The sequence below is a fragment of the Brienomyrus brachyistius genome, chromosome 20, assembly GCF_023856365.1.
Source record: "Brienomyrus brachyistius isolate T26 chromosome 20, BBRACH_0.4, whole genome shotgun sequence".
Classification (NCBI taxonomy): domain Eukaryota; kingdom Metazoa; phylum Chordata; class Actinopteri; order Osteoglossiformes; family Mormyridae; genus Brienomyrus; species Brienomyrus brachyistius.
The window spans coordinates 2,048,406-2,070,747 of NC_064552.1; the positions used below are offsets into that span (position 1 = coordinate 2,048,406).

Here is a 22,342-nt window from a genome sequence, read left to right on the forward strand (position 1 = left end):
ATGTCTTCACGTGTCAATTATTACACTTCGCCATTTCCATTGGACGCTTCAAATATCACTCGCACTTTGGTAGCGAATCATGTACCCCGTAGGAGGGTCTTCTATTACACTAATGCGGAAATTGAGGTTTTATAAATGTCTTAGGTTTTTTTTTAACCTGTTCGGGGTTTTCTTGGGTTTAGATCTACTGTTGTTCAGCCCAGGCCAGTCCCTGACTGTTAAGTTAATAATATAGCCTAGATTAATTTTGCAGAAATCGGGAGACGTACTGACCATGTTCAGTAGATGTGATCACTTTCTCTGTCTGTGTTTACCGGTGCAGTTTTTAACACTTCAACAGCATAAATCCTTCGGAGAACTGAAACGTGACGTCGGCCACAATAAAGCCATTGGTTGAGAGGTCTGTCTGACTGACTACATGTGATACATTAAAAACGAGACTGCAGTGGGATCATAGGGTTCGGCCATCTAGACCACCGTTTCGGAACTGTTGGGATGCGATAAAAATGTGGATCCACAGTGGATCGTTCACTGTGTGGTTAAAAAGTATGTAAGTATATGTGGGGGACCTTTCTGGGCAAATTTTTAATCCCAATACAGCCCTGGGTAGTGTTTAAACAGTAAATAAATAAACAGACAGACAAACAAATAAATTTCCTTCCAGATTAATAAAGTATTTATATATGGATGTATGTATGTATTTATCTATCTGTTGTTGGTAATTAAACAAATCGCCCAAGTCGATCTTTTAAATGAAGTTTCTGAAAATAAATACACACTTGGATTAAGCTTGACATGATGCTATGACACGTTACTTGTTTTCTGATGATTTCAAGCCAACTCACATGAATAGTAAGATGTTTCTTAGGTTACTCCCACCTGTGTATGCAGAAGTAGAGTCCATAAAGTCTCTAAAAAACAGGGTTAACTGTAATCACTTGTTATATGGACCCTCTGATCACAGGCACAGAGGCTTAGTTTTGTGCATTTTTGAGATTTTGCCATAATTGTTTTTCAGGCTATTTTAATAGGCCTAAAACTGAATCATGGACATCAGTCCTTAACCTTCTGAGCTACCAGCAAACAATTGCATCTGTACTTTTCAGACGATTCTCTAAGGAGCAGCCTGGAGCATTTATAACGTTGCAAATTATGCATTTATTTGTTGAAAGCCAAGTAGCCTGCGTACAGAGTGAAGCAAAATCCAAGACGTATTATACTTTTTAAATATATTATGCTTTTATCATAATTATTACTCTAAGTCATATCGTCTTGGACTTGTATAGCATACAATAAAAAGCAGTAATTTGCAACGGTTTATATTATAAAGTATTAAAGTATATGTAGACAATGTATGTTCGGGCGTGCATGTTGCTGTTATGGATCATAGGGGCGGGGCAGAAAGAGTGGGAGTAATAAATAAAGTTTTTTTTGTTTGTTTGTTTGTTTTTTTACAGAATTTAGGAAAGCGTTTTGATCGTGAGACGTTGGTAAACGGAACTTTAGCCACGTTACTGTGAGGCGATACCGTCCGTGGCATGCAGGGATCGAGCACCATGTCAGTTTCTGTTTCAAGCTGCTCTCCGCACATTAACTTAGGAATGCAGATTCACGCCCACAACAGACGCCGGTCTCCGTCGGAGAAGCAGATCTAAAATGTCCGTGAGTTAATAAAAACTATTACAGTTTGCAAACTCCAGACCTCATCCACCCTCCGCTTTTGATTCTTTGACACAGGAGCGACTCGGAAACATGCTGAGCTCAATTAAAAGTATCACAGTGAATTACGACGCGGTAAATGAAGGGAAGACCTTCTCCTCCGGGGACGTGGTGTCCGGCCGCGTCCTGCTGGTGCTGTCGAAGGAGACCAAGATAGAGGGTCTTCGGGTGAAAATGAAAGGCAAGGCCGAGGTTCGCTGGAGCGAGAAACACGGAGATAAAACCCGATACTACAGTTCCAAAGAGGAGTACTTTAAGCTGGAGCAGCTCGTCACTGGTCAGGAGAAGGGTAATGGTGAGGGCGTTACAACTGTTGGTTGTTGTTGTCGTTCTTTTAAAGTGTTATTATTATCAATGTATATCATTGTAATTATGAACAGCAACGATAAATGCTGCAGTTTCGAAATCAATGGTCCTGCACCATTTTCTGCAGTGGGAACCACTGTTGTCTGAGACTTAGAGCATTGAAGGTTCGAGTCTCACAGTCTCTCTCTGTTCCCGGAGTTTGCATGTTATTCACCCTGTACATCTTGCATGTTATTTGTTTCATTTAGTTATCTTTTCACTAGTCCTATTACTGTGTAGTTCAGGGGTCAACAACCTTTTTGAAACAGAGCTACTTCACGGGTACTGAGCTATACGAAGGGCAATCAGTTTGAAACGCCCTCCTAAATGTATCTAAACTTCATGTACACTAAACATGTTTTAAATGCTTTTTAAAAGATATTATTTTCAAATCTATATAAATGCAGATGTGATTAAAGAAGAATAGCAACAGATTAAATACAATTTTAGAGAGTTGTGCTGTTTTTATAACAGGTCCGCGGGCAACTCCTGCGGCCCTGGGGGCGTCCTGGTGCGCGCGGACATCATGTTGGTGACCCCTGCGGTAGTTGGACGCAAGCTTATGCTGTTCATTTCTTTACTAAAAGTGCATCGCTGTTTGACAACAATAAACGGCTATTCAGACGCACCCAACAGTCCATTTAAAATGGAAAGAGTTCCCCGTATTTCCTAATCACATTGTGCAAAGTAACGCCAGTGGAGAAATACAATATTTCCTCTACACTACTTGTGTAAGCAACCTATGGACCCAAGTCTATATGATAATCTCGCTTGTAATCGAGTCCTTGTAAATTATTTCTAAATGCTATTTAGTTTTTTAACTAGGTGGGAATGTGTGAATATAATATCTGCTGTTATTCTCTCCAGTACATTAACATTTATTTTATTTAACTGACGCTTTTGTCCAGCGACTTTCCCATGGCGTACAAGCTGGTTATCTAGTAGTAAAAGGTGTGCATTGCAGGGTGAAGCAAATGTCTGCTTGATGATATGACATTTCTGGCAGAGGCGTGGGTGTAGCTGCTGTTTTCCGGTGGAGGCAAAAAGAAAACAAACCGTGCAAGAAGCTACTTTTAATGTACTGTCTGTAAACGGGTGCGTGTACTTATTTACGTTAAAGGAAGCCTGGTTTTTACGCAGCAAATGAAACTGGTTCTGACCCGGATATTTGCTTCGATGTGGAAAAGAAACACTGATAAAGTACACATTTAATTGGCCATAACTGCAACTGAACCATTGGCCATGGCGTGGCTGTACAATTAACGTTATTCATGTTGTGGCGCCGGGCAGACCGAGGCGTGGTAATGGCGGCGGCACACAAATATAAGGAGGAGTGGAGCTGCCTGGGGGCTATCTAAAGCGAGCACGCTGGGGTATTTGCTCGCGGGAACTGTTCTGAGGGCAGAAGGAAAAATGACTGATTCAGAGAGAGAACCAATCACATTATAGAGGAGGTGGGCCCAAGCAACTAGAGGAGGCAGGACCAACCACTCAGATGTCTATGTCCCACCTCTAGGTGCTTGGAATCTGATTGGCTATCTCTCTGAATCATTTTTTTCCCTTCTGCTCTCAGAACAGTTTTGTGTCAGCGGGAATTTCAACCCCACCAGCTCTACGATATACTGTATTTAACTTGCACTGAGCTTTCCCTATAGCAGCTGAATCAGTATTGCCAGCCCTGCATGACTATATCAATCATTAATACTTACCATTAAAAGCATCTAATTAACTCTTTGGGTAAAGAAAGAACTTAAGGATATTCCTGATAATACCTGTTGTACATCCATCCATTACCATCCGCTTGTCTGGGGTTCGGGTCGCGGGGGTGGCAACTTCAGGAGAGAGACCCAGACCTCCCTCTCCCCAGCCAGCTCTACCAGCACTTCGGGTGGGGGGGGGGTGCCAAGGCATTGTACAACTTTTATTTAATTATAACCTTCACAGATATAATTAAAGTAATAGCATTAATATATTAAGTTTTATGCATTGTAAAATTGAATATTTTCCATTTCATTTTCAGATGTTGTCCTTGCCGCTGGAAGCCATGTATTCCCGTTTACATTTCAGATTCCCCAAGGGTAAGAACCACACTCTGGATCTGAGGTTTATGATCAGAACCTTCTCTGTAAACATCTTAGCTTTCTTCCCTTGACAGGAACATGCCATCTTCCTTTAAAGGAGCTCATGGAAAAGTGGAGTACAAGCTGGAAGCAAAGCTGAGCAGGTCTTGGAGGTTACCGAGTAATGCAGCCTCCGAGTTCACCTTTGTTTCGAAGCCGGAGATGGGCGTGGCACACCTAATGGTGTGTAGTACTCACAATGTCCACTAGGTTATGCTGTAAACCAGATCATTCTCAATGAAAACGTACACTTTGCAGATGTAAGTAAGAGATTGTTTTGTACCCTATGACTCACAGTCACCGCAGCATGGCACGGTCACAAAGAAGATGAATCTCTTCACCTCTGGAAATGCTGCCATCAATGTGAATATGGAACGGACGGCTTACTGGCCAGGTAGACACTACAGAGACCCCAAAAATGCTGTTTGTTTACCAAAATATGCTTTTCCCTAAAAGTGACTTTTTCATCTTTTTAGAAATGTTAAGACTGTAATGTTTCATTCTGGCATGTTCTTTTGTTCCCGTCAAAAATCCCACATTTTCTTAGACGTTAGACTGCAGGTTTACCAAGGAAACAAGTGACCGCGAGAGCAGAACGTCAGTAGAGAAACCTGCCAGGAACCTGGTGTGGCTCAGTCTGATCACACTTCGGCAGCGAGCCGTAGAAAGGGCCGGTCATAAGCACCCAGGGAACGGACCAGATGCTGTATGGCTCGTCCGGTTAGGGCGCTCAAGATGAGCGAAAAAATGCTCCTGACAGCATCCCCCTGCAAGGCATATTTCAGCACGTCTGCCAGGAATCAAGGCGAAGTTTTACGTTATAGTCACACTGTTTACGTTATAGTCAAGACTATCCATCCATCCATTTTCCAAACCGCTTATCCTACTGGCTCGCGGGGGGTCCGGAGCCTATCTTGGAAGCAATGGGCACGAGGCAGGGAACAACCCAGGATGGGGGGGCCAGCCCATCACAGGGCAATCTTGAAAAACTACTCGCTTCTAAACATTTTTGTTCAATTTCGAAAAACTTTAGTGCAAGTACATGCACATCTTGGTTTATATGTTGTTTTATTCAAACCTTACGTAAATGAAAATGTGCAAATTTAAATGTATAGAAAATGGGTTAATTTCCAGATTTCAACATCCAGGTCACAAAAGCAAAGTTTGAAAGGAATAATGGCCATTTTCTATACTTTTACAACATAAACAGCTAAGAAATAACACATACTATCCGGAACATAATGTGTTACATAATGTAATCTCTGCTTATATTTATGCATTGATTAATATTTTATACTTGCTCAATGTTTTTTCTGAAACCATCCACTGACGTGTTTCTGCTTGGATTCCCCTGCAGGAGAAGAATTAAGGGTCACGGTGGATATTCAGAACAGCTCTTCTCGTAACCTCGCCCCCAAGCTCGCTGTGGACCAAATTCTGAGTTTTTCTGCTGAAGGAAGGGCCAAAGTCTGTACACATCGCGTCCTGAAGCATGTGGGGGAGCCCATTCCTGCTAACATGCCGCAGACGCTGATTCTCGTGCTGAAGCTCCCCCCAAATCTGCCGGCCTCCATACCCAACTGCAGAATCATCAGAGTGGAGTATTTCCTCAAGGTGTGTATCCACAAAGTGCAGAATCCTCATCAGAGTGAAGGAAAGCAGGACGAACCAGCTGTGTGTCGTTTTAGGGGCCAAGCATAGAAGGTGTAAGGCATCTATTGTAATTATTAGAATTTTTCACTCTTTGTAATTAGACTCCCTTGGCAGAAAGTCTGTGGTGGCCCATTGTAGCCCTTTCTGGATTAGGATTGTAGAGGATGGCCCAATGTATCCAGGCGTCATTGTATCAGGGGTCAATCAATCTATGTAGCTCCACCAACAGGCCAGATTTCAAGTTACATTTTTGCTTATAACTTTTGAACTGTTCGTTTTCCCCCCCCAGAATCCTTGGGTCATCTTGATTCCAAAACCTGGTTTTACTAACTAGTCGGGATGTAATGATATGTCAGATTTCGTGTTATTGCAAAAAAAAAAAGTTTCAGTGCCGTCATGAGGTATAACTATGACGGTATCAGTCCAGATATTACAGAGTTCTGTTCTCTCCTGTTGGTGAAAATTGCATTGTTTGTGTTTGAACAGCAGCGGGAAAAGTCGTACTAAAAAACACGAATGTTTCAGTGTGAGTGAGACTTGTTTTGTTTACAAGATCCAGCTGCTGAAATAATATATTTTATTAAGATTATTCTGCTAGTAAGGACTGCTGCTATTTTTTGGGGTCCCAGTGGAGCAGCAAATTTCCTGCATGGACTCAGGATCCCATGTTGAGGAAGCCCAAAAAAGTTTATGGTATTTTACCAATAAGCAAAAATGTATTTTGGCTAGTAACTTTGGTGTGTTTGCCTTAGAAAAATTAATTCTTGTCTGGTTATTAATATCGTGGGAGGTCCCAAGGCTGACATGTCAGCCTAAGTGATATGGGATTTTATTTAAAAATCTTAAAAAAAAAAAAAAAAATTACAGCCACAAATTTTGTCCAGTCTTTACCACATTTAACACCGATGATCTTTGGGCAAAAGTTATCAGATTTTTGATTTTAGAAACCATCCATCTGCCGCTACCAAATGAAATCAAAGGTGGCATCAGCAAACATGAAATAAACTCTCATCATAGCCAGTCTATGGTCAATTGACATGAAATTTGCCGGTGAGTTGCGTACAGACGTACTCTTGACAAAATGACAGGTTCCATGGCAACTGTGCCATGGTGGTCTACTGGATCCCCTCATTGCTGCTTGCAGCTATATTTCTGATATTGTTTTCTCAATTTTGTTCCGTTTCAGAGATTACTTTCTGTGTTTTATTGTAGGTTTACTTGGATGTTCCCTTGGCCTCAGACCCTGAGGTCAAGTTACCGTTGGTCATCCTTCCAGCTGAACTAAGCACAGGAGCATTTCCGTACCAAACTGCCCTGGGAGGATTTCCTTATCAAATTGCCCCAGGTGCTGCCCCACCCATACCTGGCCCAGGAGGATTTCCTTATCAACCTGCCCCAGGTGCTGCTCCACCCATAATTGCCCCAGGAGGATTTCCTTATCAACCTGCCCCAGGTGCTGCTCCACCACCAACTGCCCCAGGAGGATTTCCTTATCAACCTGCCCCTGGTTCTGCTCCACCACCAACTGCCCCAGGAGGATTTCCTTATCAACCTGCCCCTGGTTCTGCTCCACCACCAACTGTCCCAGGAGGATTCCCTTATCAACCTGCCCCTGGTTCTGCTCCACCACCAGCTGCCCCAGGGGCATTTCCTTATCAACCTGCCCCTGGTTCTGCTCCACCACCAGCTGCCCCAGGAGGATTTCCTTATCAACCTGCCCCTGGGTCAGCTCCACCTCCAACTGCCCCAGGAGGATTTTCTTATCAACCTGCCCCTGGTTCTGCTCCACCACCAGCTGCCCCAGGAGGATTTCCTTATCAACCTGCCCCTGGGTCAGCTCCACCTCCAGCTGCCCCAGGAGGATTTCCTTATCAACCTGCCCCTGGGTCAGCTCCACCTCCAACTGCCCCAGGAGGATTTCCTTATCAATCTGCCCCTGGTTCTGCTCCACCTCCAACTGCCCCGGGAGCATTTCCATATCAATCCCCCCCAGGTGAACCTTATACATTTCTATCCTATTGTAGTCCAGATGCACCACCAGCTTATGATATTTTGGGTCAGCATTCACCCCAGTCTGTTCCAAGTGCCCCTCCATCCTACAGTGACGCAATCAAGTGTCCACCTCTAAATGCCCCAGGCTCCTCTCCACCTCCAACTGCCCCAGGTTCCTCTCCACCCCAAATGCCCCAGGGTACGTACCCACTTCAGGATGCCCCAGATTCAACTCTGGATACATTCAAAAGCTTAAAGATTAACTAAAGCAAGGGCTTTTACCTTTTGTTCACATTCAAAGCTTTATTGTCTGAGATAAACATTTACTGTCAATGAATATTTCCACATGTTTCATGGAGGTACTGAAGAGGATTTTTGCTTCGCAAAAAAGGCGAAAACTGAAGAATGCCTTCAGCATTTGTTTTGTGTCCAGCTGTTACAGAGGCAGCGTGAACCTCGAACAGAAGTGGTGCTACCAAGTTCCTCCTGACATCTGCACTCAGTGTCTCAGTGGCAACCTGTGTCTGTGCATCTGTGCTTTGTCTTGAAGTCCTCTTCGGCTTTCATTCAGTCAGTCTCTCTCTCACACACACAGGGCTGCCCAAACTGAGACGGAAACCGGGTCAGTGGTCCCTGGATCAAGGGGGTCCCAATAGGGCCCTCTAACTTCTTGACAATTTTTTCCAGCAGATTATTTTAAATATTTGTTTCAGAAAACTCTAATATTTGTGAATCACATAAAAGCTGCTTGTTTTTTTATCTTGCTAATTTTCTTAATGAGCAAAATTTTTTTTTTACCTCCACATAATGCGAAACTGGTCCGGTCTCCTCTGTTAGTGCCACTCAAAGGAACTCGCAGTCTTTCCAGACGCATGAGCAACACGTCGTTTTCAAGTAGATTTTTGTTAAATATACCTGAAATGTCGGAGACGTGATTAAACCTTTTTATAACTTTTCATAAATTTCCAGCAGACCCAGGAAGATACAATAAGTGGAGTGAAGCAGTGAGATGGGAAAACTGGCAGTCAACTGAATACAGGCGTTTGTGTCCATATGATTTATGTATTTTTTATGTTATTAAAATTAGATTTCAGTTGAGTCAATTTCATTTGGTGCCATTTTCATGTTTGAATCTGTTTAAGGGTAATTCTAAGCGAATTTAATGTACAAATGGAGCACTGAAGTAACGAAATAATGATTTGATGTATGTTGTGATAATTATCAATATCATTTGAATTGGAAAAAAAATCATGATAAAATATTTTACCATCTTACCCATTCCTAGACTATCAAAAATGACTCACACATAGTTGTTTTACACACTGTCTGTCAGTAGACACTGCAACATTAATAACAAAAGGATAAAACTCTTACCTTCAGTATGATTAGGAAGCAGTATTTTCCAGAATTTCCCATACCAGTCCCATGTACGTGACAAGCCAGAAAATACTTGTATGCATCTTGTATGCAGTTTTATTAACTTATACAGATGCTCCTCTACTTACGAACTTTTAGAAATACTATTAATACAGGTTTCTCATTGGTCCAGCAATATCACGTGGGTATTGATTACAGTTCTATATTAATACGCATCAAATTCATTAGTGATAAATATTTGTGAAACATATTAATATAACAGACTGTGTAACTTTTTACTCACGAATAAGCATTATATCGGTATATTTTTGTCTGCTGTTCAGAACGGAAGTGCCGTTTTGTTTGTCTTCGGAAACTTGAGGGACTTGACATGACCAGGGAGTGGCCTGACCGGACCATCCGTCATTATAGGGACTACACTGGAAGATTTTTAAATGCTAATTGAAATAATTATCTTCTGAAAAATTAACTGTGAACTTAATTGTTAGCTGTGGTAAAAGTGAGATATATTACTTCTTAATTAATTACTTACTTAACAGCTAATAGCCTGTGCCTCCTATTTGAAACATATGACAAAAACTGTATCATTCTGAAATAAAATGCTTAAAACACTCAAACAACTCGCACAACATGCACAAACACTGTGTAGTTGAAATCCTGACAGTCATGCGATACTAACCAAACACAAACGGATTTCTAAAAGATTCGCTTACACAGATAAACAAACTGGAGTTGTAAACAAACCCGCGCTCATAGACATGCTAAGGTGGGGTTTCCTTGGCGCTATAAGCATTTTGGAGACTTCAGCTCTTGGTAAAAACATTATTTTGAAAGCGCAGTGCCAGAGTTCCCCAATTCCGGAATCTGGAGGGTTAGTCTGCAACTCAGTTTGCAGATTTCTCTGCTCAAACACACCTACTAAACCTTAACTCAGATGGGCAGTGCATGCACGACTCAAATCCCGGGTTGACTATCCTGTACTAACAGCTACCAACAGCCGTGGCGATATTTACCAGCTGTGTGAAACTGTTGTACAGCATAGCTTTACAGTAAGGCGGGGCTTATGATAGGTGATTGAACTCGGCTTTTTACTGGCTGTTCGTTTCTTCCTGTTTCAAGAGTCTATAGGTTACTGGGTGGTCTGAGATGTCTGTCAAATGTGTAATGAGGTCAGCCTGGTTCGGACACGTTGTCACCCTGCTGTGTCAGCCTCAGTCAGCCCAATGTCAGCTGCCCCGATTCTTACAGATGATGTTTAAATGACTGCCCAGAATCAGGCAGAGGATACTGGCCCAGTGCTGGCTGCCAGAACGTTGTCAACGGTGCCGTCACTTGGTCAGAATCACACCAATAACAGGTTCCCCCCTCCATCTATTAATTAATGTATTGTTCGGTAAAAATGATTAAACAGAAACATTTGTAATGTACCACAGGTAATTTTTTGGAGTCAGGAATTACTGGTTTATTCATTCCTTTAATGCTGCACTTGCTCTTACCCGACGTTTTTAAAGATTTCTTAAACACCTTGAATTTGCCGATTTCACCAAACTTGAATGACCAGAAACAAATGATTCTTCCCTTTCAGAAACTCCGCAAAATATGTGTGCCATCTCGCTCATCTCCCCTCACTGGAAACCTTTGTTTTACTATAATGAAGTCATTGTCAGCCAAGAGTTTTTACGTTATGATTTTTTAATTGAGATTTTTGAAGTGTGGAAACTGGCAGCCGCACTGCAGATGGGTTGGCCTGGGGACAGGGCAGGCTAAGAGGTTTTAATGAACTCTTTGTGTAAATAAAGAACTTACAGATACTGCTGATAATACAATATGTACTCTTCATTTTATTACAACAGCTACAGTTAAAATTAAATGAATAGTATTAATATATTGAGTTTTATGCATTGTAAAAATGAACATTTTCCATTTCTTTTTCAGAGATTGTCCTTGCTGCTGGGAGCCATGTTTTCCAGTTTACATTTCAGATTCCCCAAGGTTAAGAACCACACTCTGGATCTGGGGTTTATGATCAGAACCTTCTCTGTAAACATCTCAGTTTTCTTCCCTTGACAGGAACATGCGGGCGGCATGGTGTTGCAGTGGTTAGCACTGTTGCCTCACACCTCTCGGACCCGGGTCACATGTCTGCAGAGTTTGTTCTCCCCATGTCGTCGTGGGGTTTCCTCCGGGTACTCCGGTTTCCCCCCACAGTCCGAAAACATGTTGAGGCTAATTGGAGTTGCTAAATTGCCTATAGGTGTGCATGTGTGAGTGAATGGTGTCTGTGTGCCCTGCGATGGGCTGGCCCCCCATCCTGGGTTGTTCCCTGCCTCGTGCCCATTGCTTCCGGCATAGGCTCCGGACCCCCCGCGACCCAGTAGGATAAGTGGTTTGGAAAATGGATGGATGGATGGCTGTAATGAACTTAAGATATATTGCAGGGCTGTATTTCAGTCTACCAGACACAAGTGTGTGACTTATCCTACTGGGCCGGAGCATGCAAACTCCACACACACAAAGCGGCGGTGCGGGGCGACAGGGCTACCCACTGCACCACTGTGCCACTGTGATAGGTTTGCACAATATGCAATGCTAATAATAGAATAGGTTATAGCTAACTTATAACTTAAATACCACAAAGACATCAGATATCCTACAGCCCTACTCAAAACACACAATAAGTTAGCAAACAAAAATATGATATTGTTAATATGTACCGTGTTATGTAAGATGGTGCTGTCACGTCCTGTGCAGCTGATCCTCCGGTCTCCTCCCTGGCGTGACCCTGATGAGTCACACCTGCTGCTTGATACCCCTCATTCGTCCTTGTATTTCAGTACCTGTTTGTCTCATCAGCCCCAGACCGGTCATTGATGTTGAACCTTCCTGTTGCCTGTGTCCCTTCTGGTTCTCAGTCCTCCTGTTCGTGATCCCTTGTGCTCCTGTTTATTTCCAGTCTCTGTTCATTTAGTTCAATAAACCCCCTTTAGGTTTTGCCACAACATCTGCCCTGAAGTCCTTCGTTCCTCAAGTCACGACATTGCAGCTAAATGATGAGGCTAACGTCTGTTTTAGCAGCAATTATTTTGACATAGAGAAGTTGTAGAAAGTAAAATACGCAAAATGATTTATAGTCAAACTGACGACAAAGACAGACTAGGCTACTCCAAGAGGCTAAATTGCACATCTGTGGCTAACCTCACAATACTGGGTGAGTCCATCAGCCCGGAAAGTCCTCTTTAAGATATATTTGCTTTGCAGTCACGCTATGGTGATATATCTAACTGAGAATTTGCAATAGTGACACATGTCTGCATTTTCATTCCCTTTTAATGTAAATTCTTCCACAATAAATAAAACTGTGTAAACAAACAGGCTGACGTGAAAATAAATGGAATGTCTGAAAAATATGTATCAGCTGACATGAATAGGGGCAGCACGCGGTCCCCTTATACCAGGGTTGGCAGCCCTTACCCTGGAATACCAGTTTCCAGCAGGTTTTCTATCCTGCCTGAGGAGTTACTGTCTGCCCGAGATCAGATGTGGTTCATCAGAGAGCCAGTAGGAGAGAAACCGGCTGGATTCCGGCCCTCTAGGATCTTTGTGATCTCTAGTCTAGGGTTGGAACGTAACAGTAGCAGGAGGGGGAATGAGGGTGGGGCTGAACCGAAACACAAAGACAGCCCTGGGAAGCTTACGGCACGTAACACTGCGAGAAGGTTTCACTAAAACCACCCACTCAGGTGTTTTATGCTTGGATTCCCTTACAGGAGAAAGATTAAAAGTCACAATGGATATTCAGAACAACTCTTCCCGTAACCTCACACCCAAGATCGCTGTGGACCAAATTCAGTCTTTTTTTTTACTGAACTAAGGGGCAAAGTCTGCAAACATCTAATGCTAAAGCCTGTGAGGGAGCCAGGTCCTGCCAACACAAAGAAGATGCTCACGCAAGTACTGAGGCTTCCGGCAAATCTGCCGACCTCCATGCACAACTGCGGAATCACCAGAGTGGAGTATTTCCTCAAGGTGTGTATCCACAAAGTGCAGAATCCTCATCAGAGTGAAGGAAAGCAGGGTGAACCATCCCTGTCTTTTATTTCTTCAGTTCTGTTCGGTCTCTTACCCAGGTCAGACTATTTTCTGTCTTTCATTGTAGGTTTACGTGGAGGTTCCATTTGCCTCTGACCCAGAGGTCATGTTACCATTGGTCATCCTTCCAGCTGATTTTGCCCCAGGAGCATTTCCATCTAAACCTGCCCCGGCTGCTGCTCCACCCCCAACTGCCCCAGAAGCATTTCCACACAAAACTGCCCCTGGTGCTGCTGCATCCCCAACTGCCCCTGGACCATTTCTGTATCAACCCCCCCCCCCCAGGTGAACCTTATACATTTCTATCATATTCTAGTCCAGATGCCCCACCAGCTTATGATGTTTTGAGTCAACATTCACCCCAGACTCCTCCAAGTCCCCCTCCATCGTACAGTGATGCAATTAAGTGTCCACCTCCAACTGCCCCAGGTTGCTCTTTACCCCAAATGCCCCAGGGTGCATACCCACTTTGAGGAGCCCTGGATTCCCCTGAGGATGGACTCAAAACCAAGGAAATATTTTAGGTATCAAACAATTACTGTCAATAAATGCTACCAAGTAAATCAAATTCATTAGTAATATGGGGACTATGTAGTTTTACAAAGATATTGTTGCATTTTTTTCTATTTTGCATAATATTAAGTATAATATACAGTCTGCACACCACCAAGGTGAACTGGATTAGTTTAGACTCTTGGGTGACAGTGTTGGGGATGGGTAATGTATTTATGGTCGAGTGCCAGATTAACACAAATGGATAAAAGGGTGTAAGGCACCAGGAGCTCAGTTTAGAAAAATAAGAAAAGATTAGGAGGAAATTGCAAAAGATAAAGGTACGCGGCTATTTCACCTCTTTATGAGTATAATATCGCGCATGCAATAAGCTATGCTAGTAGAAGACTCGAACGTTTGTTAAAACTAAGGCTAATAGTGTAATAATTAGATTCTCGTGTTTTTATTTACATACTACAATTGAGTTTTGTTTGTCTTTGTTACTTTTGACTGTTTACTTTTCAGATTAAAATGTCATCATAATTTGTTTGTATCGTTCCAAAGGCCTTAATAAACATAACAGCCAAGTGGTGCTTTTTCGTCGGCGGTCGGGGGGAGGGGGTCGCCGAAGTTGGGCTTCATTCAGAGCGCCGTATGCGCCGCCTGCCGACGGATCCTTCCTTAGGCAGCATTGCATTGTTTCGGTTCTTGGCCTGTGGGGGTGTGTCATTGGTCTGCTTTCCACAACTTTACTTCCGCAAACTATTCCCGTACGAAACGTCGCTGTTTTATGGAACAAGTGTCCGTATGTCAGTCACTTCTTTTTAAGTTATTGGGTGAAAGGAAGTTGAGAGAGACGGAAAACGTCTTCACCAAATATGTGGAGTCCCGTAACACGCATTACGGTGGAATATGAGGCGGTGAATGAGGAGGGCAGCTTCTCCTGCGGGGACGAGCTGTCCGGCCGCGTCCTGCTGCTCCTGTCCAAAGACACCAAGATAAAGGACATCTGGGTGAAAGCGAGCGGACAGGCTTCGGTACATTGGAGCGAGGGCTCCGGCGATGACCAGAGAACCTACAGTGCCACTGAGAAGTACTTCAAGCTCAAGCAGCAGGTTGCTGGTCCGGAGAAGGGTAAAAGTAAGAACATAAAAAAAAAAGTTGGTTGTCCTTTTAAAGGATGTTGATATAGCGTATATATTCGCAATATAGCTAATATGACTACAGGTTATTCGTGTGTAAAGTGAACTGAAGTCAGGGGCTTTCCGAGGATCGAATTCGGGAAATCAAGCTGGTCGAAGGTATGTTATGTTACCGTAACTTTAACCTACGGCATGTAAAAGGGAATGTAAACTTTGACCGGCAGGACGGATTATGCACTATAGAAATAATACCTGGGGCTTCATAGGCGCGCCCCTGCACCGCAACTCTAATGGGGGTGAACAGGTACATTTTCACATTTTCGGGGGGGCTGTTATCCTCGCCGCATGTGTCTTCCCGCAGTCTTGGACCATGCAGGTACAATCGCAATCAAACTTGCCAATGGTACGTGCGTAGGCCTATGTCTCTCCCCCCCCCCTATCCAGGCGCAGGCTGGTTAATTTAGTTACTTTATTAGCCCGCTTACTGTGTTGCTGGGCACAAGCTCTTGGCGCTGAGTTCTTTGTCAAGCGTGTACTGATATTTTGCAATAATTTGCTGCTATTCCAACACAGCCCATCATAGGAAATTACCATATTTGAAAACTGCATTTAGCCAAATAGTTGCGAAGTCACACCTCTGCAGGATTTGGATGAGCATCCTCTAGACTAAGATGATTAGGCATATCCTCACATGTGTACGTTCGTCTTGTTTGTCTAATTATTTATTTCTTGCTACTTTATAATTTTTTCACTGTTTGACCTTAATGTGTTAGTGAAACTGTCTTTGTGAAGGACTGATAACGTCCCCCACTGCATCATCACTCAAACTGACGGTAGCATAGTTTGGTTAGAGACTTCAGCTTAAATTGAAGCAGCGCCGCATAGTGATTCCATAGAGAAGGGCGGTTCTGACACTTGATACCATTAGTGAGGTAACTCAAAAAGTATTGACATTGCAGACGCATTGCATGGGGGGAGAACTAGAATCGATCAAATTTTAAGACCAGTCACACCAAAATTAAAGGGATGTCACCTAGTGGCATCAAAGGAACACCTGACTGCAGGTGACATTTTGCTTTGTGAATGTGAGAAATTAAATAGCAGTTTATTCTATCACAGAATCATTATAGGGGTGGTACCTGATTTCATTTTGAGACAAATTGCCCCAAAACTGAAACAGCAGTGTTACATGGCAGCAATGGATGGAAAGGGCAGCTGCAGAAGATATTTGATCTTGCAAACACAGTAACTTTAAAAGTATTACATGGAAAGTTACAGACACATGATTTTGGTGAAGACCTATTAGTGTTTAAATTTTGAGACAAATTGCACCAACACTGAAGCAATGCCACAGTGATGCCAAAGAGAAAAGAAGCCTCACCATGTTATTTTGTCAGTGTGATAACTCAAAAACTATTTGTCTTTTTTTGCCCCAAAATTTGCAGATGCCTTTTATGGGTTATGTTCTGGTACTGTTTAAATTTTGAGACAAATTACCCCAGAAGTTAAGCAATGCTTCTTAGTGGCATCAAAGGGAAGGGTGACATGAGAAGACATTTGACCTTGTAATTGCAGTAACTCAAAAAGTATTTCACAGATCTATTTCAAACTTCTCAGACACATTATAAGGGTAAAGGTCTGAAACTGATTATATTTTGAGACAAATTACACCAAAATCGAAGCATTTCCATATAGTGATAGCAATTATTATTTTGTAAAATCAGAATAGCATTGCTTTTGAAAATACCATAAAAATACTGTATACTACGATATAATGTATGGAATATATGACAGTATGGAAAATTAGATACTACCCAAGTCTAGTGTAGGAAGGCTGGAGATGGAGTTTGAGGGTGGTGGATAGAGTAGGAATTTCATTGTAGGGGGTGGGGGCTGGTAGGACCATCTGGGGAATGTATTATTGTCATTCTGACAGCATCTAGTTAAATGAAAGTATGAAAATATTAAAACTGTATTGTAAAAATGAACATATTTGCCATTTTATTTTCAGAGATTGTCCTTGCCGCTGGGAGCCATGTTTTCCCGTTTACATTTCAGATTCCCCAAGGGTAAGAACCACACTCTGGATCTGGGGTTTATGATCAGAACCTTCTCTGTAAACATCTCAGGTTTTTTTTCCGTGACAGGAACATGCCATCTTCCTTTAAAGGAGCTCATGGAAAAGTGGAGTACAAGCTGGAAGCAAAGCTGAGCAGGTCTTGGAGGTTACCGAGTAATGCAGCCTCCGAGTTCACCTTTGTTTCGAAGCCAGAGATGAGCTTGGCTCAGCTGATGGTGTGTAGTACTCAAAATGTCCACTAGATTATGCTGTAAACCAGGTCATTGTGAATAACCCCCCCCCCCCCGCCCCCCCAAGAATATTAAAACCATATTTGTGTTTGTGTACATTTGTGTGATGAGAGATAAACAACCAGGTTGTTCCTTGAGCCATTTCTTTATAAGGACCTCAATGAAAATGTAAGTAAAAGATTGTTTTCTGGCCTTATAGTCACCCCAGCAGGGCAATGTCACGAAGAAGATGAAGGTTTTTACCTCTGGAAATGTCACCATCAGCGTGAATATGGAGCAGATGGCTTATTGGCCAGGTAGACATCGGAGGGACCTCAGAAATTGTGTAATATTCTGTGAAATGTACACCGTACGATGGGGAGGGCAGTGGTGCAATGATCACATACAGGGCATTTGTGCAATAATTTGTGGAAGGCAGTAAGTAATGTTTTGGTGTGTAGGCATTTGTGTAATATTCCGTGTAAAGTTCATAGTGAAAGTGACATGTATGTGATTTGGTCGCATGTGTTCTCTCGAATGTCCAAGACAAGTTTCTCATAAGGGAGACAATAAAGACTAATCTAACCCAACGTAACCTAAACTAACCTAAATACTGCTTATTTACCAAAGTGTGCTTTTCTGTCCTTTAAGAAATGGTTAGATGGTTATGTTTCATTCTGGAATGTTCTTCTGTTCTTGTTGGAAATACCACAGGGGTAGCAGTGAAATTTTCCCAGAAAACAGACAGCAGGTTTACCAAGGAATCGATAATTATTCTATAGTAATCGGTCATTTATTTTTCTGTTTTCCTAAAACCGGCCACTCAGGCGTTTCATCCTTTGATTCCCCTACAGCTGAAGGATCAAAGGTCACAGTGGATATTCAGAACAACTCTTCTCGTGACCTCGCGCCCAAGGTCGCCGTGGACCAAGTCCAGAGTTTTTTTGCTGAAGGAAGCCGAAACATCTCTTCACATCGCGTCCTGAAGCATGTGGGGGAGCCCATTCCTGCAAACACACAGCAGACGCTGACTCTCGTGCTGAAGCTCCCCCCAAATCTGCCGGCCTCCATACCCAACTGCGGAATCATCAGAGTGGAGTATTTCGTCAAGGTGCGTGAGGGGGCTTGAATAGAGTGGGGGGGGGGGGGTCCTTTGATATGTATATTCAAAGACTTAGGGGGGAATATTTTGAAACTTCTAATCAATTTATGTAGCTAACTAATCTCCCACTTTATATTAGGGTTAGCACTAGCTTCTACGCTGCTGTCTAGCTAGTGAACCCGAAGGTCCAATCATCGGACTGAGGGGTGGGTAACTTTAGCTGATACTGCCCGGCTATCTTGCAAAGCAGCCAATACCTGCACTTCTCAAATGCAACTTCACCTTCACACACATTTGAAAACGGGATTGATGCCGATACTAACTGCTTCGACAACCCACCGTTAATCTCTTGCTGCGTCGGTGTACGACGTCGAGTTCTGTGTGCGTGTGTATCTGCTGTCGTGAACTTTGGGAGAGACCAGAATCACAGCGAAGGGGGTGTGTGAATTTTTGAGGTATGTTCCATGACATAATTAGAAAAATACGGTCCACTTATAAAATGATTATAAATATATACTATAAAAATATAAAATAAATGATATAATATAGGGGAATGTGCCCCCTCCGTGTCAATGGGCATGATGCAACACTTGCATGTACAAATTGCAGGATCCTCCTTAGAGTAATGTGAAGGTCGGCCAGCTCTGTGTGTTTTTATGATATTATGACGTTATTTTCTGTGTTTCATTTTAGGTTTACTTGGATGTTCCCCTTGCTATAGACCCAGAGGTCAAGTTACCGTTGGTCATCCTTCCAGCTGAACTGAGCACAGGAGCATTTCCGTACCAAACTGCCCCTGGGGCTGCTCCATTTCCAACTGCCCCTGGAGGATTTCCATATAAACCCCTCCCAGGTGCTGATGCACCACTAACTGCCCCGGGAGGATTTCCTTATCAACCTTCCCCAGGTGCTGTTCCACTCATAACTGTCCCAGGAGGATTTCCTTATCAACCTTCCCCAGGTGCTGTTCCACTCATAACTGCCCCAGGAGGATTTCCTTATCAACCTTCCCCAGGTGCTACTCCACCCATAACTGCCCCGGGAGGATTTCCTTATCAACCTGCCCCAGGTGCTGCTCCACCCATAACTGCCCCAGGAGGATTTCCTTATCAACCTGCCCCAGGTGCTGCTCCACCCATAACTGCCCCGGGAGGATTTCCTTATCAACCTGCCCCAGGTGCTGCTCCACCCATAATTGCCCCAGGAGGATTTCCATATCAGCCTCCCCAAGGGGAACCTTATACATTTCTATCCTATTCTAGTCCAGATGCACCACCACCTTATGATATTTTGGGTCAGCATTCACCCCAGTCTTTTCCAGGTGCCCCTCCATCCTACAGTGACGCAATTAAATGTCAGCCCCCAACTGCCCCAGGTTGCTCTCTACCCCAAATGCCCCAGGGTGCATATCCACTTCGAGGAGCCCTGAATGCTCCCCAGGATGCATTCAAAAGCTTCCCATCCTCACATGATTCTTCAGGAAAAGGACCAATCTAATGCAGAACATATTCTAACTGATACCATACTGGGTAGGTTACCTAAGGGAATGGTGCATTAACTAAGGACCACTGATACCATACTGGGTAGGTTACCTAAGGGAATGGCGCATTAACTAAGGACCACTGATACCATACTGGGTAGGTTATCTAAGGGAATGGCGCATTAACTAAGGACCACTGATACCATACTGGGTAGGTTACCTAAGGGAATGGTGCATTAACTAAGGACCAGAGGTTAAGGGAAGTGCCACAGTTCCACAGAAGATAAACTACAAAAATGTATATTGAAATGTGTGGGTCTATTTTTACTTTATGATTGTGGAAAATCAATAATACATTGGTCATTCCTGTATTACAGTGACTTTTTTTGTGCCTGTGATTTATGTATTAATATTTTCTATAAAATTAGTCAGATATTTATATCAAGTGGCTTAAATGGTGCATTTAGGTCTGCTAGAGATAGCAGACATTAAAATTCTATGTTGTATATTACACACCTTTTAAATTGATATATGTATTCAATGTTATCATGTCGTCTAACCATACATACAAATCGGATGAATCCAGAGCTATTTTTTTTACCATTTTCTTCATTAGCTGCGTGTCCCTTAAGTCATCTTCCCCCCTCTTGGTCTTTATCTTCTCACCTTCTAAAAAAGGCTACAGTTGCTTTAAGATAATTTTCAGGTCACATCTTTGTTTTTTTCTCAGCAGGAATTTCACTGTGCAAACTGAGGTGAACTTCAACTATCGTGCCATTTTCTGTTTCGTTTTTGAAATGTTATGCTGCTTGTCACACACGTAAAGTTCCACCCTACTAGGCTGCTACGAAGAAAGTTAGTCCAGTCAAAAGAAATTAAAACAAATCTGACTTGGTTATAAAAGTTCCATTCATCTGTAGTAGGTTAGCTAGCCAAATGTTAATCAAGAGCTACGGTGGACTTACCTCAATTTTCCACCGAGTTAACAGGGTTGATTGTGAGCACATCAGGGTGGAAATTCAAATAGAATAAATTGTATTTTATGTATATTGAAAATGATATTTGTTAGGAAATGGTAGCACCTCATCACAGCTGAGTGGCAGTGACATGCTTATTTATTGTTTGTTAATCCTTGTTTGTTATGTAAGTTTTCGTTACTGACCTGAAATGTCCATGTCTGTCAGACCCACAAGTTTGTTGGTTTTTATAAACAATAGACCCTTGGCAGGTACTGTCTTCAGCACTTATGAAGGTTTGTATCTATCTGTCTCTACCTCTGCTGGATGCTCTGACTGGAAAATGCCTCACTTGTTTTTGTGCCAAAATGTTGAGAAGTGAATTATAATTACACGATGAATCACAGTATCTTCATTTGTAATCAAATAGAAATGAAACGCAATTTCTTCTGTCTGTGCCTTCTAATGTGTACTTCTTTCCCTAAGCCATCCACACGGGGACTTGTGGCCCCTCGTCATCGTGATTGATTGTGATCAGGAACATCGCGACTAAGGTTCCCCGTTCTCAGTTTGTGCAACACTAGGAAATCTGTAAATCATTTGGTTGTTTTGAGACATTTTTATATAGGTGAGGTTTGACACGTGATGGATGGTGAAGCGTGCAGGACAATGAAGGAAAACTCCTCTCCTGGTAGAACCTGCTAATGTTGCTGTTTCACCCGGTTAGACAACAATAATTTGGTAGCACCATGAATCATTTTGCACATTTTTGTGTTGTTTTGGGTGGTGAGGAGCATTACCAGCATGTGCAAAAGTCTGGTGGTATTTACCGTCCTGTCAGTAAAGATGGGTGCAAAAAAGCACTGCTTCTTAATAAAGGCATATTCTATTAATTAGTAATTGTTTTGTTATTGTTTCAAGAATAAAAATGTTATGACAGCATAATGGACACGTTCTCTCCAAGAAAAGGTGCTTATAGTGTAATATTCACATTGCTAACATTTTGTAGTAACTATGCATATGTCTGTAAGAGGGTGGAGCAGCTTCACGGCCAGCGCCTGAATACCCTTCCCCTAATTATTGCCTTTTGGGCCCCTGAGCTTGACCAGTGTGTATTCCTAATAGCTCAGCTTGTGACTATTCTGACAGAATGCTAAAACATACACAAAAACACGATCAAGCTAAAATGTTACTGGATAACAGGAAGGACGCGATTGTTTATCTTAATGTACCGTTACTTTCATTGTGTGCGGTATTTAACCTCTGTTCCGTTTAAACAGTGAGGATGTAGTTAGCGTAATTAGTGGCATGTAATACATTGAGTCATTTAGCGAGTAGAAACTAGCCCCCTAGTGGTAGCAATGGTCACTGCATCTGTGTCTCTGCAGTGCTTTGAGAATCACTGGTCTAATGGGCTTGATCATTTTGCCCAAACGCTGATACTGCAAAGGAAGAAGCGTTTATCTTTGGATGCCAGTCTAAGCTTTATCATCTAGATTCTGTCAGTACATGTTTACTGCATATTTCATGGAGCAGATTCAGTAAGGATCCCGCGGGAGCACAGCCGGCCCACACTGGTCAGGCTC

The 22,342-nt window shown here is 42.7% G+C and overlaps 2 protein-coding genes and 1 long non-coding RNA gene across 28 annotated transcripts; 2 read left to right on the forward strand and 1 right to left on the reverse strand.

The window, feature by feature from the left end:
• The first annotated feature begins 81 nt into the window (after positions 1-81).
• Positions 82-8,932, forward strand: LOC125715508 (arrestin domain-containing protein 3-like). 26 transcript variants are annotated; one of them, XM_048987144.1, is made up of 9 exons: positions 82-546; positions 1,458-2,014; positions 4,085-4,142; positions 4,220-4,367; positions 4,482-4,578; positions 5,542-5,798; positions 7,050-7,389; positions 7,498-7,551; positions 7,606-8,932. In XM_048987144.1, the coding sequence occupies exons 2-9, from the start codon at positions 1,753-1,755 to the stop codon at positions 8,094-8,096; spliced, it is 1,707 nt and encodes a 568-aa protein (XP_048843101.1). In that variant the 5' UTR covers positions 82-546; positions 1,458-1,752; the 3' UTR covers positions 8,097-8,932. The 26 variants fall into 26 exon arrangements, with proteins under 26 accessions (XP_048843101.1, XP_048843106.1, XP_048843100.1 ...); XM_048987149.1 differs by having other exon boundaries at positions 7,050-7,335; XM_048987138.1 differs by having other exon boundaries at positions 83-546; positions 7,050-7,551; positions 7,606-7,659; positions 7,714-8,932.
• LOC125715516 (uncharacterized) lies at positions 7,167-19,611 on the reverse strand. Its single transcript, XR_007384087.1, has 3 exons — positions 19,489-19,611; positions 19,381-19,434; positions 7,167-7,227 (listed from the first exon to the last, which is right to left on the reverse strand). It is a non-coding gene; the product is annotated as an uncharacterized LOC125715516 (long non-coding RNA).
• LOC125715511 (arrestin domain-containing protein 3-like) lies at positions 14,481-21,652 on the forward strand. The gene is made up of 8 exons (XM_048987159.1): positions 14,481-14,927; positions 16,941-16,998; positions 17,077-17,224; positions 17,439-17,535; positions 18,073-18,329; positions 19,014-19,335; positions 19,390-19,961; positions 20,016-21,652. The coding sequence occupies exons 1-7, from the start codon at positions 14,666-14,668 to the stop codon at positions 19,815-19,817; spliced, it is 1,572 nt and encodes a 523-aa protein (XP_048843116.1). The 5' UTR covers positions 14,481-14,665; the 3' UTR covers positions 19,818-19,961; positions 20,016-21,652.
• The last annotated feature ends 690 nt before the right edge of the window (positions 21,653-22,342 follow it).

Bases quoted from the DNA above. Each gene is read 5' to 3' on its own strand.
- LOC125715508 (XM_048987133.1), top strand. From the start codon at position 1,753: ATGCTGAGCTCAATTAAAAGTATCACAGTGAATTACGACGCGGTAAAT. The intron at 2,015-4,084 runs GTGAGGGCGTTA...TTTCATTTTCAG, and splicing joins TGGTCAGGAGAAGGGTAATG to ATGTTGTCCTTGCCGCTGGA. The intron at 5,799-7,049 runs GTGTGTATCCAC...GTTTTATTGTAG, and splicing joins GAGTGGAGTATTTCCTCAAG to GTTTACTTGGATGTTCCCTT.
- LOC125715511 (XM_048987159.1), top strand. From the start codon at position 14,666: ATGTGGAGTCCCGTAACACGCATTACGGTGGAATATGAGGCGGTGAAT. The intron at 14,928-16,940 runs GTAAGAACATAA...TTTTATTTTCAG, and splicing joins TGGTCCGGAGAAGGGTAAAA to AGATTGTCCTTGCCGCTGGG. The intron at 17,536-18,072 runs GTAGACATCGGA...ATTCCCCTACAG, and splicing joins GCAGATGGCTTATTGGCCAG to CTGAAGGATCAAAGGTCACA.